At 42.5% G+C, this 15,591-nt stretch overlaps 1 protein-coding gene across 4 annotated transcripts in view; it reads right to left on the reverse strand.

The window, feature by feature from the left end:
* Positions 1-15,591, reverse strand: part of trappc9 (trafficking protein particle complex subunit 9) — a 956,085-nt gene that overhangs the window by 430,825 nt on the left and 509,669 nt on the right. For all 4 annotated transcript variants that reach the window (XM_041189162.1, XM_041189161.1, XM_041189164.1 and 1 more), the window contains one exon: positions 1,987-2,077. In XM_041189162.1, coding sequence (XP_041045096.1) covers positions 1,987-2,077 — 91 coding nt within the window. The remainder of the gene's footprint in view (positions 1-1,986; positions 2,078-15,591) is intronic.

Below are 15,591 nucleotides of genomic sequence, written 5' to 3' on the forward strand. Positions count from 1 at the left end.
TGGCAACCCTTTACCACCTCAAATTTAGATGTATATGATACTCAACATGAAGGGTTTAACAACTATACTATCAAGTACAACAGCTATAATGCATTTCCTTGATTAGAATTTTCAATCAGACCACTTTCTTCAATTCCACATCTTCAAGTATTTACATTTTACAATGGCACAAAATAGCCAAAGCTGCATAATTATTGCAACACAATTTGAAAATTTACAAAAAATGGTATGCTACGTGTGCTTTGCCCGACAGCAGGTCCTTGGTTCATTGCCTGCTGATGCTCCATCTTGAGCTGTTTTCTTGGTAGTTTTTTGTTGGTTGTGGTTAGCCATTGCCTTCCACTTTCAGGGGCAATGCAAGGAGGCAGGTCCCAAATCGAACTCAGCCGGAATGGGAATCAAGCCCGTGCTATAGAGTTATTCTGACCCACACACACGAGCCATCTAGCCAACTGAGCTAACCAGCCCTCTTAATAAAAATACATCATTGATAAATGCATAAAGCTATAGCCAGATTGATACTGTTAATCTGTAAATCCTGCACTCTTCCAAACATTTAAGTTGTCCTTTCAGTAACTTATCTTTAATATAACATTCATGTGTTAAACAGGCAATTTTAAACCATTGAAAGAGCCACCAACTGTTTTAATATAAGTATTTTAACAACACTACACCAATACTTTTATCACCAGAAAGCACAAACCCCCAGCAGATTTACTCCAACTAATGGACAGATTTGTCTGGCAGCTTTCTTGCATTACTCTGCTTGGATTTTGTCTCTCTCAAAACCTAGCTCGTCTTGCCTTATTTTTCCCCTAGGTTTAAATGCAAACGACGTTTGACATAAATGCATCAATTCCAATTTGAAAAGAAGATTCATCAGTTAACAGTTTTAGCATCTTTAAAGATCTCTCAATTGAGTAGTGCTGAACTCATCAGGATAATTCACAAGAATACTAAATGTAAATGGAACATATAATTTGTATGAGAAGAGAGTGCTGATTGGTTGGCAAGTGGACACTGACTCTTCTCATACAGTATAAATTGTTGTTCCCTTTACATTTAGAATTCTTGTGAATTGTCCTGATGTGTGTAAGGTGAAAAGTTTCGACAAAAAAAAAATTTAGCAATGCTCAAGTTCTATACTCGCAAACAACGATCTCACATTCCTTTATCAAGAAACCTAATTTCATATTCACTAATCTCAGAATAAATGCCTTAACAGATCAACATTAATTACCTTATATTTATCCACACAAAACATAATTTGCTAATCTGTAGCCAAAACGCCGCTTGAAAATCTTCACAATTTTGAATAATTGAAGTTAATCAAAGTCAATTTGGAGGGAAATCAGTAATAGCTGTTATTTTTAGTTTTGACAAATTTGCCAGTTTATAATCTTAAACTTAATTATTTTTATTAAAAAGCAGAATAAATTTACAACATATAAAGACCAAGAAAGATAGAGAATGCTTAATGCCAACACAACTGATGGCACTTTGATGAACCAGGCTTTCTTGTTATCACTCTCAAGTCATCTGAACCGCTCTTGTTTCTCCCTTAGCAAGTTTGAAACAAAAATCTTAAAATTCAAATTATCTTAATTCATCTGCAATATTTTAAGCAAAAATTGGCTTATGCTAGATGATAGATCTGTTCACATTTCTTTATCTGAAGGAAAAACATAATGACAAGTACAAGTATCATCTAATCAACCACTCAATCTGCTATAGCCATTTCATTATTAGAAACCCAAGCCCAGAAATACCAAACGCATATGTTTGATATCACCAAAATAGTTCATATTCCAACAAATAACTTTAGAGTTGCAAACATCTCCAGCAGAGATTAAAGGTGTAAAACAACAGATAAAACTAGGAAGAAACAGAATCATATTTGGTTGTTCTCACCATAAAATCTCTAACTTATCCTCAGAGAAATTCACTGTTAGTCTGAGTGTCCCAAACTGACATTTTTGTACTCACCCCACTGCAGAGGAGCGAGCTGTAGATGTTCCTGCACCAGTTGATTGAGAACTCCTTCCACACTTGCTTCTCCTTCTCGATTAAGGGATGGGTACAAAAAGTTAAGGAAATTCATGCTGATGCTATCTATTCGCTTTAGGATTAAAATTTTAGATGCTTTTAAGTTTTCTACTATAGCGTTTGCAGGTTTAAAAGAATTGTGTTTGGTGATGCATTATTGACTTTGCTCCAATTTCTCTTTCATTAAACAATCCTAAAAACTTGTGACTAACAAATAAAGTCCATTAGTTACAAAATACATTGCCTGTTTAGGTCTGCAACTGGCCTAGAAGCATGTAAGAGCATCAATAAAGTGCACATCATAGTAATAGGACCTGGCTTTGCAACTATTTCTGTGGAGTGAATTTCTAATTGAAACATGCCACAAGGGAAGAAACATTTGTCACAGTATGGAACAAGCAAATGAAATGTCACACGGATCTTCACGTACATCTTCAGTCAGTTGCAAAGAAGGAAAAGGGCTTAGTCACCTCCTTGTTTCCTTGTACAGTGTGGAGAACATTAAAAAGGGAAAGGAAAATACTGAACATGGGAAGAAGGAAGCTTTAAATGCTCCAAACAACTTTATTCCAAAATATATTATGTTGATTTTATTTAACCATAGTCCAGAATATATAAAAGTGTCCTTGCAACTTAAAATAACAGTCATAAATTAACTTGGATTTATTATGTCTGCTGCATATATGTTTAAGTGAAGCCAATTATGTAGAGAAGGATTTCTGCTAAGAAATAAGATTCAGCCATTGCAAATCCTGGGCTGGGTTTTCCATCTGGGGTGGGGAACAGAACTCAGGTCCCAAACCCATCCCCGAGGACAAGAAGTCATCGGCTTGATTTTCACAAGGGTAGCCCTTAATTTGGTTTGGAAACCGGTTTGGCAGCTAATTAGCAGCTGCAGGGGTGGGAATGGAGGCGGGACCGCTGAAGTGCGGGTCCACTTCAATCACCATGGCAGCTATCATTGTGGCTACTTTACCTACAGTCTTGAACATCATAGAATCATATGCCTGGTACCCAGGCAGACCAGCCTCTCATTTCATTGATGCACATCTTAAGGTCTTCCTCAAGGTCATAAGGGAGAGAAAGGTCCTCTTTCAGAGGATGGCAAGATGAAGCCACCTACAGAGACTGAGCAGGCCTGGATGGAGATAGCTGACACAGTCAGCAGGAGGAGTGTGGTGTGTAGAAACTCAATCCAGTCTCGGAAGAGGATTAATGGTCTGATAAATGTTGACAAAGTAACTGCAACCCCAAACCTGCAGGCAGATCTCTGGGTATTCACCCTTCAGCAGATACACCAGCTGAAGAGCCTAAGGCTGCATGCTACTCCTGAACACGGGAGCAGTGTGTGTCCAGAGTACTTACTGACCTCTCAGAATGGCTTAAGGCCTGAGAGCCTCCCAGCATTGAAACATGCAGATACTAATGAATAGGAGCCCAACTGACATTGGCCATGGAGGCCAGCAGTGCCTAACACACTCTCCTTTGACCTTACCCATGAGAGGGCCCAGATGAGAGGAAGGGTTCCATATCTTCATGTTGACATCACCAGGGTAGTGGATCACAAGAAAATTAGGTGAGGTGCAATGGGCATCTGCTGTGGAGATGATGATTAGAGTACAATGTGGTCACTAAGGGAGTGCAGTGCATTCCACCCTGTCTGGCAGCATACCAAAGACTGAGTTGCGTGATGAAACCTGGTGCAGACATCAAGGCAATTAGACCAACTCCCTCACCATCACCAGGCCAAGGGTAGCAACAGCAGAGCTCAGAGGGACACCATCACACCTTACAAGTGCCCCTTGACCAGTGCAATTACAGTCACCATTGAGGGCCCTTGCACATGGATGGATAAGGTAGCAATGTGTGATGAGCACAGCACTAATGTGCAGGAGGTAATGCCAGAGGCAGAGGCAGAGGCAACTGCAGGAAATTTCCCTTGGAGGATGGAGGAAAGAGAGAGCATTGCTCAGCGAACACGGATGCAAGGCCACAGGAGTCACAGAAAAGGAGGCCCTACCTAGACCAGCAGCAACAGATGTACCCCAATGTGTCAGAGTTCCCTGAGGTAAAGCAGGGTCATAGGGTGAGAATGCAGGAGTCCATCCAGCTCATGTGCGGCAGCATGGAACAGGGCTTTGAGGACATGAACTCCTCCACTGAAAAACAGTGAAGAGTCTTGGGGAGCAAAATGCAGCCACCACATGGATGTACACAGGAACTGTGCACTGTTGTTCACAAGATGCATGCCACGCCATGTAGCCTTGCCCAGTCTGTGCTGCTGATGGCACAGAGATGTCTGGAGGGGGTGTGAGTTGTGCCCCATCTGCCAATCATTGCACCATCCAAGGGCCGAGGCAGTCACTGAAGAGGGCAAGAGTGCCACCCCTCACAAGGTGTCAACTTCATCATTGGCCTCCTTTACTCTCTGATGGATGGGGCATCTGTGAAGCAGGGCCCAGTGGCAGAGGCTGCCTGTGCAATGATGTAGGTGCAGTAGCCTCTGAACATAGCTGTGTTCATAATGAGGACAACGGCCACATGCATCTCAGCTGCAGGCAGAGACAAATGAGCAAGTGCCTCCATCTCCTCCAAAGCGACAAGAGCAGCACTACAGGTCAGGCCTCTGGATATTCGCCCTCCAGCAAACACACCAGCTGAGGAGCCTAAGGTCACAGCTTGTTCCTGAACATGGGAGAACGATAAGTCCAGGGTACTTACCAACGTTTCAGAGTGGCTCAGAGTCATAGTGCTATAGAAATGGCTAATCTTGGAAGCCACTGCATCTGGCAGACCACTGAGTAGGTCACTCAGTGATCCACTTGCAATTATGCACTGACTTGCTTTATGAACATCACGTAAGTACTGACACTTGAAGCCAGACGTTTGAGCCTCCTTTTATTAAAGGCGGGACAAGAAAAGAGGTATAAAGTGATGAAGGTGGAGCAGGTGTCGATCAATGGTGACAGTGAAACCTTTAGGCGGATGTGCATCCTTCAGCAGTGGTCAGGAGTTTACATATTCCAGGTTGCTACTTCAATTGAAGTGTTAGCGCAAGCAATTCAAAATGAGCTCCACACAATGCCATTCCTCCTGGGTCATCTGAAATGTGCCTGCATGAGTTGATCCCTGATGTTAATGATACCCTTAAAGAACCTTGAACCCTGCGCAGGACCCACAAATTCCATGTGCAGCTGAGGGACTCCGATGCTCTGCATTTCCCCTCTGCTCCTTCCTTCTCCTCTTCCAGGTCTTGTTCCTCCTCTTCCTTAGATAAGCTATGTCCTTCCAGCCCCTCAACCTCTTCAAGATCCACAACTCTCTAGTGGATGATGTTATGGAGAGCACAGAGGGCACCACAGTGAGCAAAACCCTTGCATGAATATGTTCCAAAGCAGTACCTGACTGGACCAGACACTGGAGCCGTTTTTTCACAAGTCCAATAGCTTGATTCATGGCTTGTTTTCATGAGCAGATGGCTTTGAATGTATCGCCTCTGTGCCTCTGCCACAGGCTCCTGTGGAGGGGTGAACTGGCATCTCTTCAAGGGACAAGAATCCATCCATGGAGTTTAGGGGTGAAGAGAAGAACTGAGTCAGTCTGGACTGGCAGTGGATGAAGGAATCCATTGAAAAATTACAGCACAGAAGGGGGCCATTCGGCCCATCTTGTCCACGCCAGCCCGAGGACACCCGGGTGGCCCTCTCTAATTCCACCTTCCTGCACCCGGCCAATGGCCCTGCAACTTACAGCACTTAAGATGCAGATCCAGGTACTTTTTAAAAAGAGTTCAGAGTTTCTGCCTCTACCACCAACTTGGATTTGATTGTTTTAATTCACAAGAGTTACCACCAACTTGGGCAGTGAATTCCGGACACCCACTACCCTCTGCCTTAAAAAGTTCTTCCTACACCTTCTGCCACTTATCTTGAATCTATGTCCCCTGGTTCTAGAATACTTCACCAAGGGAAACAATTTTATCCTGCCCACTCTATCTATTCCCCTCAATTTTGTACACCTCAATCAAGTCAACTCTCAGCCTTCTTTGTTCTAAGGAAAATAACTCCAACCTATCCAATCTCTCCTCATAGCTACACTTTTCCAACCCTGACAACATTCTTGTAAACCTCCTCTGCACTCTCTCCAGAGCTATTACATCCGTCCTGTAATGTGGTGACCAGAACTGCACACAATACTCCAGTTGTGGCCTCACCAGTGTTTTATACAATTCCAACATTATATCCTTACTTTTATATTCTATACCTCTACCAATGAAGGAGAGTATTCCATATGCATTTACAACCTTGTCTCCTTGAAATGCTGCCTTCAGGGACCTGTGTACTTATATGCCAAGATCTCTCACTTCATCTACCCCTCTTAGAAGTTTCTCATTTATTGTGTAATCCCTGTAACTGTTTGACCTCCCTAAATGTATGACCTCACAGTTCTCTATGTTAAAATCCATCTGCCACTTTACTGCGCACTCCACCAACCCATCTATATCATTTTGGAGATTATGGCTATCCTCTACACTATCCACTACTTCGCCAATCTTTGTGAAATCTTCAAATTTTCCAATCGTTTCCTCCACGTTCATGTACAAATCGTTAATATATAACACCAACAGCAAGGATCCCAACACCGAGCACTGTGGAACACCACTTGAGACCAGTTTCCATTCGCAAGGGCATCCATTGGCCATTACCCTTTGTTTCCTGTTACAAAGCCAACCTTTTATCCAGTTTGCCACATTACCCTGAATCCCATGGGCTTTTACTTCCCTGACCACTCGGCCATGTGGGACCTTGTCAAATGCCTTGCTAAAATCCATGTACACAACATCCACTGCACTGCCTTCATCAACCCTGAATCATGGCAGCTGTCGGGGAAACAAGCGCACACATGCAGGAAACTCTGAAGAGTCACATGGACTCAAAACATTAACTCTGTTTCTCTTTCCACAGATGCTGCCAGACCTGCTGAGCTTTTCAAGCATTTTCTGTTTTTACTTGCAGGAAGCTCTTGTTGTGCTCACAGGCTAGCTAAACGTTGAGTGACTGGAAGTCCTTTGTTATGAGATCCAAACTTACCTTGTTGACTGCAGAGGCTGGGAAATACAACTACCTGCATTCCTCCAGAGTTTTGTGCATGTGTGGGCCAGGAGCAAGTGGCACATGCGCAACTGGGCATTTTTATAGCTGTTCAGGTTGAGGTCAAACCCAGTGTGCCTGCGTGAAAAGAAAACAGTGTAAGAGCCCGATCATGGGACCCGGGGGCCATAATCAGGAAGAATCCCAGGCAAGGGACAGGCAGCAGTCCGAAAGGGAGAGGGGCCAGGGAGAGGCTCCAGTTAAGAAGAAAGAGGAGCAGAGAAAGAGGCTCCAAGCAGAAAAAAGGCTGCAGATGGCTCAGGAGAGGGCTCAGGAGATGCCCTGGCAATTGAAGGGGACTTAGGAGAAGCCCTGGTGATCAAAAGGAGACAGCAGAAAGATGGTGACCCCATGCTGCTGGCTAAGGTAACCCTTTGGACCAGTAGTATTCTGCTCAGCATGGCTGGAGGGCTGAGATTGTGCTTGTGAATTGGTGCTGGAATGCAGGCTTAGGAATCCAGGGGAACCGAGTCTCAAGAGACAAGACTGAAACCCTGGAAGGTGTGTAATCATTGAGGCCATCTGAGCGGAGCGAATTTTGGGAGAAAATTCAAAGCCAAGATCTTCAAAGATAAAGACTAGAATCCTTTGTGGAAGAGAAAGAGTTTCAACGAGATTGAGTGACCCCAGTGTTACTAACGTCTGCATGGATTGTTGAAAAATCCATGGAATCTGTCTTGGTCGCATCTGCCATTTATTGTGCATTGTGGTGCATTCAACAGTTTGCCTGTTAATTCACATGTACCTCATACTAACCCTGAATGTCAAAGTATAATATAGGTATTGTAAATTGTTTTATCTTTCTGAACTTGTGGTAAGGCTTATTTTTGTTTGTTCAAAACCCATGGAATCTTGTGGTTCTATTCTCTTAGCAAGTGTCTTGAATCTCAAACTTTGTCTAAGTTATTGGTTCCAAACCAGATCACACCAAAAACCTCGAGGTCTGGTCAAGGATCACAACACCTCCCTGTTGATGAACCCGACTGGCTGGTCACTTGGTGGCCACACAGATGCAATTGCTGATGTCCTGCAGCTGGGAATCCAGCAATGGAGGCAAAAACTACTCCCCTCCATGCCTACAAGGTTGCATCTCTCTGGAATTTAAATGTTCTGTCCAGCTCTCACAAACATGACATCAGTGAGATGTACTGGTGTGCAGCCATTTGTGAGACACCACCAAGGTTCAGAAATGATCTTTGGAAGGAACCAGAGGTGAAGAAGCTCAAGGCCACAGTGATTTATACAGCTATTGACATGGTGTGGACAGCAGTGCTGCAAGTTGAGAGATCTTTGGTGACTAGGGTTCTGACCACCTACCTGGAGAGTTGTAGTGCTGAGGCACTGGTTCTCGTCTCAAGGTAACTGTCTTCAGCTGTGGATCCAATGCTGAGTGTATAGCTTCTGTGTCCTTCTTGCACCCTCGTCCTCATCTCTGCTCCCCTGATGCCTAGAGATCTGGCCTCCCTTCAGAGGGTGTGGCTCATCATCACTGGACCCAAAATCTGAGAGTCATGCCCCCATTGACAGCTGCTACCTTCCTTGTGCCCAGCTGGCCTCAATTGTGTTTATTAGCCTTGCCCCCCCCCTCCCCCACCCCCTGCCCTGGCCTCATGATGTCAGGAGGGTGACAACCTGCTGCACTGCCCAAGATCTCACTGCCCATTCTCCCCGCAAATGGCACTGACTCCAAAGCACGTGTGTGCCAAAGGCAAAGTATCCCTCTGCACTATTCACCCTTTCATGACTGGTGTCTCATTTTATGTCTACATCCATTCAAGTGGTCTGCTGCAGACAGTGTGTGCTGCACATGTCCCCGCTATCAAAATCAGAACATGCTCCTTCACGTGCTCTCAATAAGTGCTTTAACAATCTTAGATGGCACTGTTAATGGATCAGGTACGATATTGGGGCTACCCGCTTCAACACCCGTCCTGGTGAAACCCGCTGATAATGGGAACAGCACAGGAAATCTGCATGCCAGCTGGCATTGGTATTTTCGTCCTCCGCCTGCCACCGTTCCCACCACATCATTAGCACCCCCCACCCCTGCAGACCCTGAAAATTTAGCGCCATGTCTATCGTCCAAAACACAAGTGACTTATTGCTGTGTGTCTATTCTACTCATACAATAGCTATCTTGGTTACATGACTTTTGTTCACCCTCTGCAACCAGACTGTTGTTGCATTATCTTGATAGCTTAAAAATTAAGTTAGTCATCTAACTTGTCCTAAACCTACCTTCATTCTAAATAAGACTCAGGCTTTCCTACATCAAGTTTTAATATATTTGAACCATTACCAATGAGAATAGCTACGGTTAGTCACCAAAACACTGCTTAACTAATAAATGCTTCTGAAAATTTTTTATCATAATGTATGAGTTTCATATTAGAGCTAATTGTTACTGAACTCATATTTATATATTTAACTGAAGTAATTTCTTTGCAATCAGAATGCTGCAATGATGATCTAATTGGTTTACCTATTAGCAACCATCAGGGGAAGATATTAAAGTATGAGTAGATTAGGCAATTTCAGGTGATGAGTTAATTGCCTCAGAACAGCGATTCAATTTCGATTACTAGACGTTGGATAGATCATGGCTGGAAACATCACACTTATCTTTGGATTTGAGCAGTTAAGTGTGCACCATCAATAGCTTAAACGTGGCACTGTGGACTCCAGAAGCAGAACATTTGTTTATGGCTAATGGTGCTTTAGGGAATTATGCATACAATTACCTGTCATCTGGAAAGCAATCATGTTAACTACAGGTGTCTGAAAGCAGGTCTTTCTGGTACAGTAAAAGTTGCATACTGTCAAATGCTCAAGGGCTTTTTTTTATTTTGATAATATAATTGCTCATTAATGAGACACTAGCTACTATTTTTGTACTTACCTGTTGTTCAACAACAGCTAATAATTAAAGGTTTTTGCTGACTACCATTTAATGTATTCTCACTGTGCCACAAGGCACTAGATTTTTCACTTCTCAGTTTCAAACCCAACAAGTACAAGAGTACTTCAAGTATTTCACAAAAGTAGTTTCAAAATTCAGTTCAGAATTTACCCAAAAGCTGGAACTCAGCACTGAAATATGCCATAACAAAAAATATATGCAACGTGATTAAATGACCAACCTGAAAACTATTCTAACAGGCATATCATACAGACCACAGATGAGAGAATAAACTGATAAAAAGACAACAGAACTCCTTACATTCCTACATTACATGTAATGAAACATACTGATTGTTACAACCAGCAACTGTTATACTTAAATTTCGTTGCATTCTTTAACATAATGTGAAAATTTTTCAGTGCTGTGCCACTTGGTTGATACTATATGTGCTTGCATATGTGTCTTAGGAAACTGAACAATAAGGCTAAAACAGCTCAGGTGCCTCAGTAAACATAATTTTATAGTTGCTTATTCCACAACAGAGGCATGAAACTGTCTTCTGTTTGCTGGCTTGCAACAATTGACACTGCAATCTCACCACAACATATAGACATAAATGGATAAGAAACTGGTTAAAGGATAGGAAATAAGTACATGACTGATTAGGTATGTTAGAGTGAAACTGTGGCTATTACTGTCTCTAATTTATATGAATGACCTGGATTTAGAAGCAGTCAAATTTGAAAATGATACTAAACTAGATGGGCAGTGGAATTGGAAGAGACAGCTCAGAAATTACAGGATGAGTTGGACAAGATCATGAAATGGGAAGAACAATGGCTGATTAATTTTAATGCAAACTAAAATGAAGTGCTGCATGGGAGAAAGCAAAAGTAGATGACAGGTTACACAATGAATGGTGCTGAAACAGCTTAAGATGACACAAAAGGAAACTAAGGAGTCAATGGAATGTTGAACTAATGGAAAAAAAGCAGAATATAAGTCAGAGGGGATCGTGATCAAAGTATACAGCACTCTGGTTCGACCACAACTGAATGCTCAATCTAATTCTGGTTGCCCAGAAACAAGAGAAATATTCAAGGGTTGGAGGCTATGAAGAGAAGAGCTACAAGGCTAGTTTCAGGGGTTTGCATTACAAAGAAAGAATGGAGAAACTGAAGATGTCCAAACATATTTAAACTGTAGAGTATTTTACAAAGGTGTTTCAGAGATTTAGGGAAGGTTAATCCACAATATTATTTTAAAATTAAACTATGAAAGTAGGACTGAGAAAGAGAGAGGCAGGTCCAAACCAACAAAAAGTAATTAGGACTGATACCTGGAAGTTCTTCATACAAAGGTTGAGCAACAAATGGAATATACTTCCAGATATAATATGGAATCAAAAACCACAAAATCTTTGAAGAAATAATTGTATTCTACAATGGTGGTGTGAGGAGGATGGTGGGGCGGCCAGTGGTGAAGAGATTAAGCTGTGCTGGATAAATGAATTAAAATAGGAAAATGCCTTGCTCATCCATAATTATCTTAGGATCTTGTGGATACATGTTTTTAACTCAGTGATACTCTAATGCACTTTGCAACTCAACTACACCTTCTAAAATGGCCATGCCAAGAAAGCATTCAGTAAATGTGTGTAGAGCATCCACATATAATGAGGGTTAAGTTTGGTGTGGGAAAGAGCTGTCTGGTCAGTAACAATTTGCAGTTAACATTAAAATCCATGTGATGGTAAATTGAATGCATGCTGATTCACAGTTTTGAATCTAAAACCTGGGCCATATATTTAAATTCACATGCAGAAAATAGAAGGGTTTGTAATTCATGTGAAAAGGACCCCTTTATGACAAAACTTATGGTCCTGACATGAAACTCAAGCTTGAGACCCTAGAAATGAAACAGTAGGCTCTCATCCCAGCAAGTGGTGAATTGTTCCCTGAGGTTTTTAAATCTGCATTGGCAGATATTTGTATTTTTGTATCAATCTTGCCATTCGCACTCATTAGTGTCAAAAGGTAATAATTTTCAGGATGCAAAGCTGTTTTGACACTCAAATGCAAATTAGATAGCTTTCCTTCAGAAAATTATTTTAGGATACAGATTATGAGTAAAAATATTTGCATATTTCACACACCCTGTTATTCACCCATTATTAACTTTTCAAAGGCCAATACAACAATTTCCAAACATAACTGAGTTTGCAATGCCGATAGCAAAAAACTGCAGAAGCTCGCTAATCTGAAATAAAACAGAAAATGCTGGAAATATTCAACAGGTCAGGAAGTGTCTGCAGAGAGAGAAACATTTAACATTTCAGGTTAATAATCCCGTCAGTCAGAACTGTCCCTCTCTCTGCTTGTTTGTAATCCTTTTCTTACTTTTCTCTTTTTCTCTCTCGCGATTGACTTTCATTCTCTCTTTCATCCTGTTCAGCTCTTATTTGACTCTATATTTTTACCCACCATTCATTTTTTTTCTATCTTTTTTCCCCTTGGTTAAGGAAATAAACTAGTGGGCACAACTTCCACGAAGTTACAGATCTGACCTGGACAACAATGTACCGTAATAAAGTCATATTACTAATGCAAATATAGTGCAATTTGCAGGGTGAGGTTAAAAAATAAAGGCTTGTTTACATTGATCAAAGCGAATTGTGCCACTGGAACAGATAACCACTGAGCTCGATGCCAGAGGCTTAGCCCCAAGGACATGTATACAGTGCTGCACAATGCTTAATGACCTCACATAAGTGGTGAAGTGGTCAATCGTCCTAGTCCAAAGTCATCACCTGCAACCTCTGCAGCAGAACTCATATACAATCTCATCCTCTGTTAAGCTGGAACCTGCACTATCTTTTCCCCCCTGCCCTGGCTGCAGCATGCGTCCTGGCATCTTCAAATGCCTTAACCTACCAACTACACCACTCGCCTCAACCTCTGCTCTATTCACCACACCTCCATCACCCACCTAGCAACAATCTCAATCAATCAGGACTAAAACCTAACATTCATATGCTTCATCTCACCCTCACACACTTAGTACTGCCAGCCATACACACTTAGCAATACTGCAAGCCACAGGCTCATACTTCACAGGTTGGATACATGCCAGTTACTCACCCATGAGAGTCATATCATCAAAACAGATTGCACCACACTCACTGACACAATGCCTTCTCTCTTGTGGGAGAGATGGTGCACAACCGAAAGCAGCAAGAGATCAATGGAGAGACAGAGACACCTGCACGTCCTTACCTCCATGGAGGAGACAATGTTGGGCATAATGGAAGGGCCGTTGCTGAGGTCTTGGTCACCAACAGCACTTAATGTATTGAAGATGATGATATCTTCATAAACAAGCCTACTTCTCACAAGTTTAGATAATATCACCAACTTTAACACCTATGTGTTATTTTGTTCTGTTGTCTGTGACATCTTTTGATGATCTGCTTCTATCACTGCTTGTTCGTCCCTACAACCACACCAACCCCCCCCCCCCCCCCAACCCGACCCGACACATCTTAAACTAGCTTATATTTCACCACTTCATTGGATTCACTCAGTTCTGTTGAAGGGTCATGAGGACTCGAAACGTCAACTCTTTTCTTCTCTGTCGATGTTGCCAGACCTGCTGAGTTTTTCCAGGTAATTCTGTTTTTGTTTTGGATTTCCAGCATCTGCAGTTTTTTTGTTTTTACCTACTTCTCACATCCCATTTCCCCTTCATTCCATAATCTCTTCTAAGGTACAAGTTACAGGTGGTGTAAGCAAGCACTTATTACTTTCCACTCATGCCTCACCACGACCTTATCCCTTTTTTCTTTCACATACCAAGGAATTGCAACCTAACTGGGCAGGAGGAACACAAGACGACAGTAATGATTAGGACACAGCACCAGCACTCAATTTCACACTTCCAGCCACCAGCTCAGATGCTAAAACTATATGTATCCTGAAGGATAGCAAACAGGCAGGGTCAGCACGTGATGAGATACCATGCACAAGTGATCTGAAGCTAGGCTAGGGGGAAAGGATAGCGCAGAGCTTGCCAGAGGGTGAGATTGCACGAGGGTTTTGCTGCAGAGGATTCAGATGGGGAACACACTGGGCTATATGTATGTTAACAGTGGAAGCAGCATGCAATAGGCAGAGCTAAGCGATCCCACAAGCAATATATCAGATTTAAGCTCTGGAGTCCTGCTACATCCAGTCATGAATGGTGGTAGACTATTAAACAACTAACCTGAGGCAGGGCTCCAGAAACATGCCATTCTTATTGATGGTGGAGCCCTGCACATCAATGCAAAAGGCAAGGCCGAAGCATTTGTAACCATCTTCAGCCAGAACGGCCGAATGGATGATCCATCTTTCTCTCCTCCTGAGGTCCTCAGAAAACAGGTGCCAATCTCCAACCAATTCAATTAACTCTGTGTGATATCAAGAAATGGCTGAAGGCATTGAGTACACCAAAGACCATGGGCACTGACATCCCAGCAATTGTACTGGAGACATGCCCGAGAACTGAACACCAGCCTAGCCAAGCTGTTCCAGTACAGCCACAGCACTGGCACCTACTTAACAATGTGGAAAATTGTGCAGGTATGCCCAGTCCACAAACCGCTGAACAAATCTAATTTGGTTAATTACAACCCTATTAGTCCATTCTTGATTATCTGCAAAGTTCTGGAAATGTTGTTGGCAGTGCTATCAAGCAGCACTTACGTAGTAATAATGTGTTTCCTGAAGTTCAGTTTGAGTTCTACCACAGCCACTTGGCTCCAGACCTCATATTAGCCTTGGTCCAAACATGAACAAAAGAGCAGAATTCAAGAGGTGAGGTGAGTGGTTGCTCTATCGAGGCACCTCATAATCTTCTACACCTCTATCAGGTCACCCTTTAGCCTCCTCAGTTGCAAGGAAAACAACCCCAGCCTATCCAATCTTTCCTCATAGCTGCAATTTTCAAGCCCTGGCAGCATGCTTGTAAATCTCCTCTGTACTCTCCAGGGCAATTATGTCCTTGCTGTAATGTGGCGACCAGAACTGTAACAAAATTCCAGCCTAATCAATGTAATGTGGCTTAATCAATGGTTTATACAGTTCCATAATTACATCCCTGATTTTGCATTCTATATCTCGTCCAAAAAAAGGGAAGCATTTGCTATGTTTTCCTTACCGCCTTTTCCACCTGTCCTGCCGCATTCAGGGACCTGTGTACATGCACATCACTTCCTCTACCCTTCCCAATATCCTCCCATTTATTGTGTATTCCCTAGCTTTGTTTGCCCTCCCCAAATGCATTACCTCACACTTCCCTGGAATGAATTCCAACTGCCACTCTTCCGCCACTCAACCAAACCATTGGTATCATCGTGGAGACAACAGCTATCTTTTTCACAATCAACTACATGGCCAATTTTTGTGTCATCTGCAAATTTCCCAGTCATGCCACCCACATTCAAGGCCAAATCAT

Source organism: Carcharodon carcharias, chromosome 6 (genome assembly GCF_017639515.1).
Source record: "Carcharodon carcharias isolate sCarCar2 chromosome 6, sCarCar2.pri, whole genome shotgun sequence".
NCBI lineage: Eukaryota > Metazoa > Chordata > Chondrichthyes > Lamniformes > Lamnidae > Carcharodon > Carcharodon carcharias.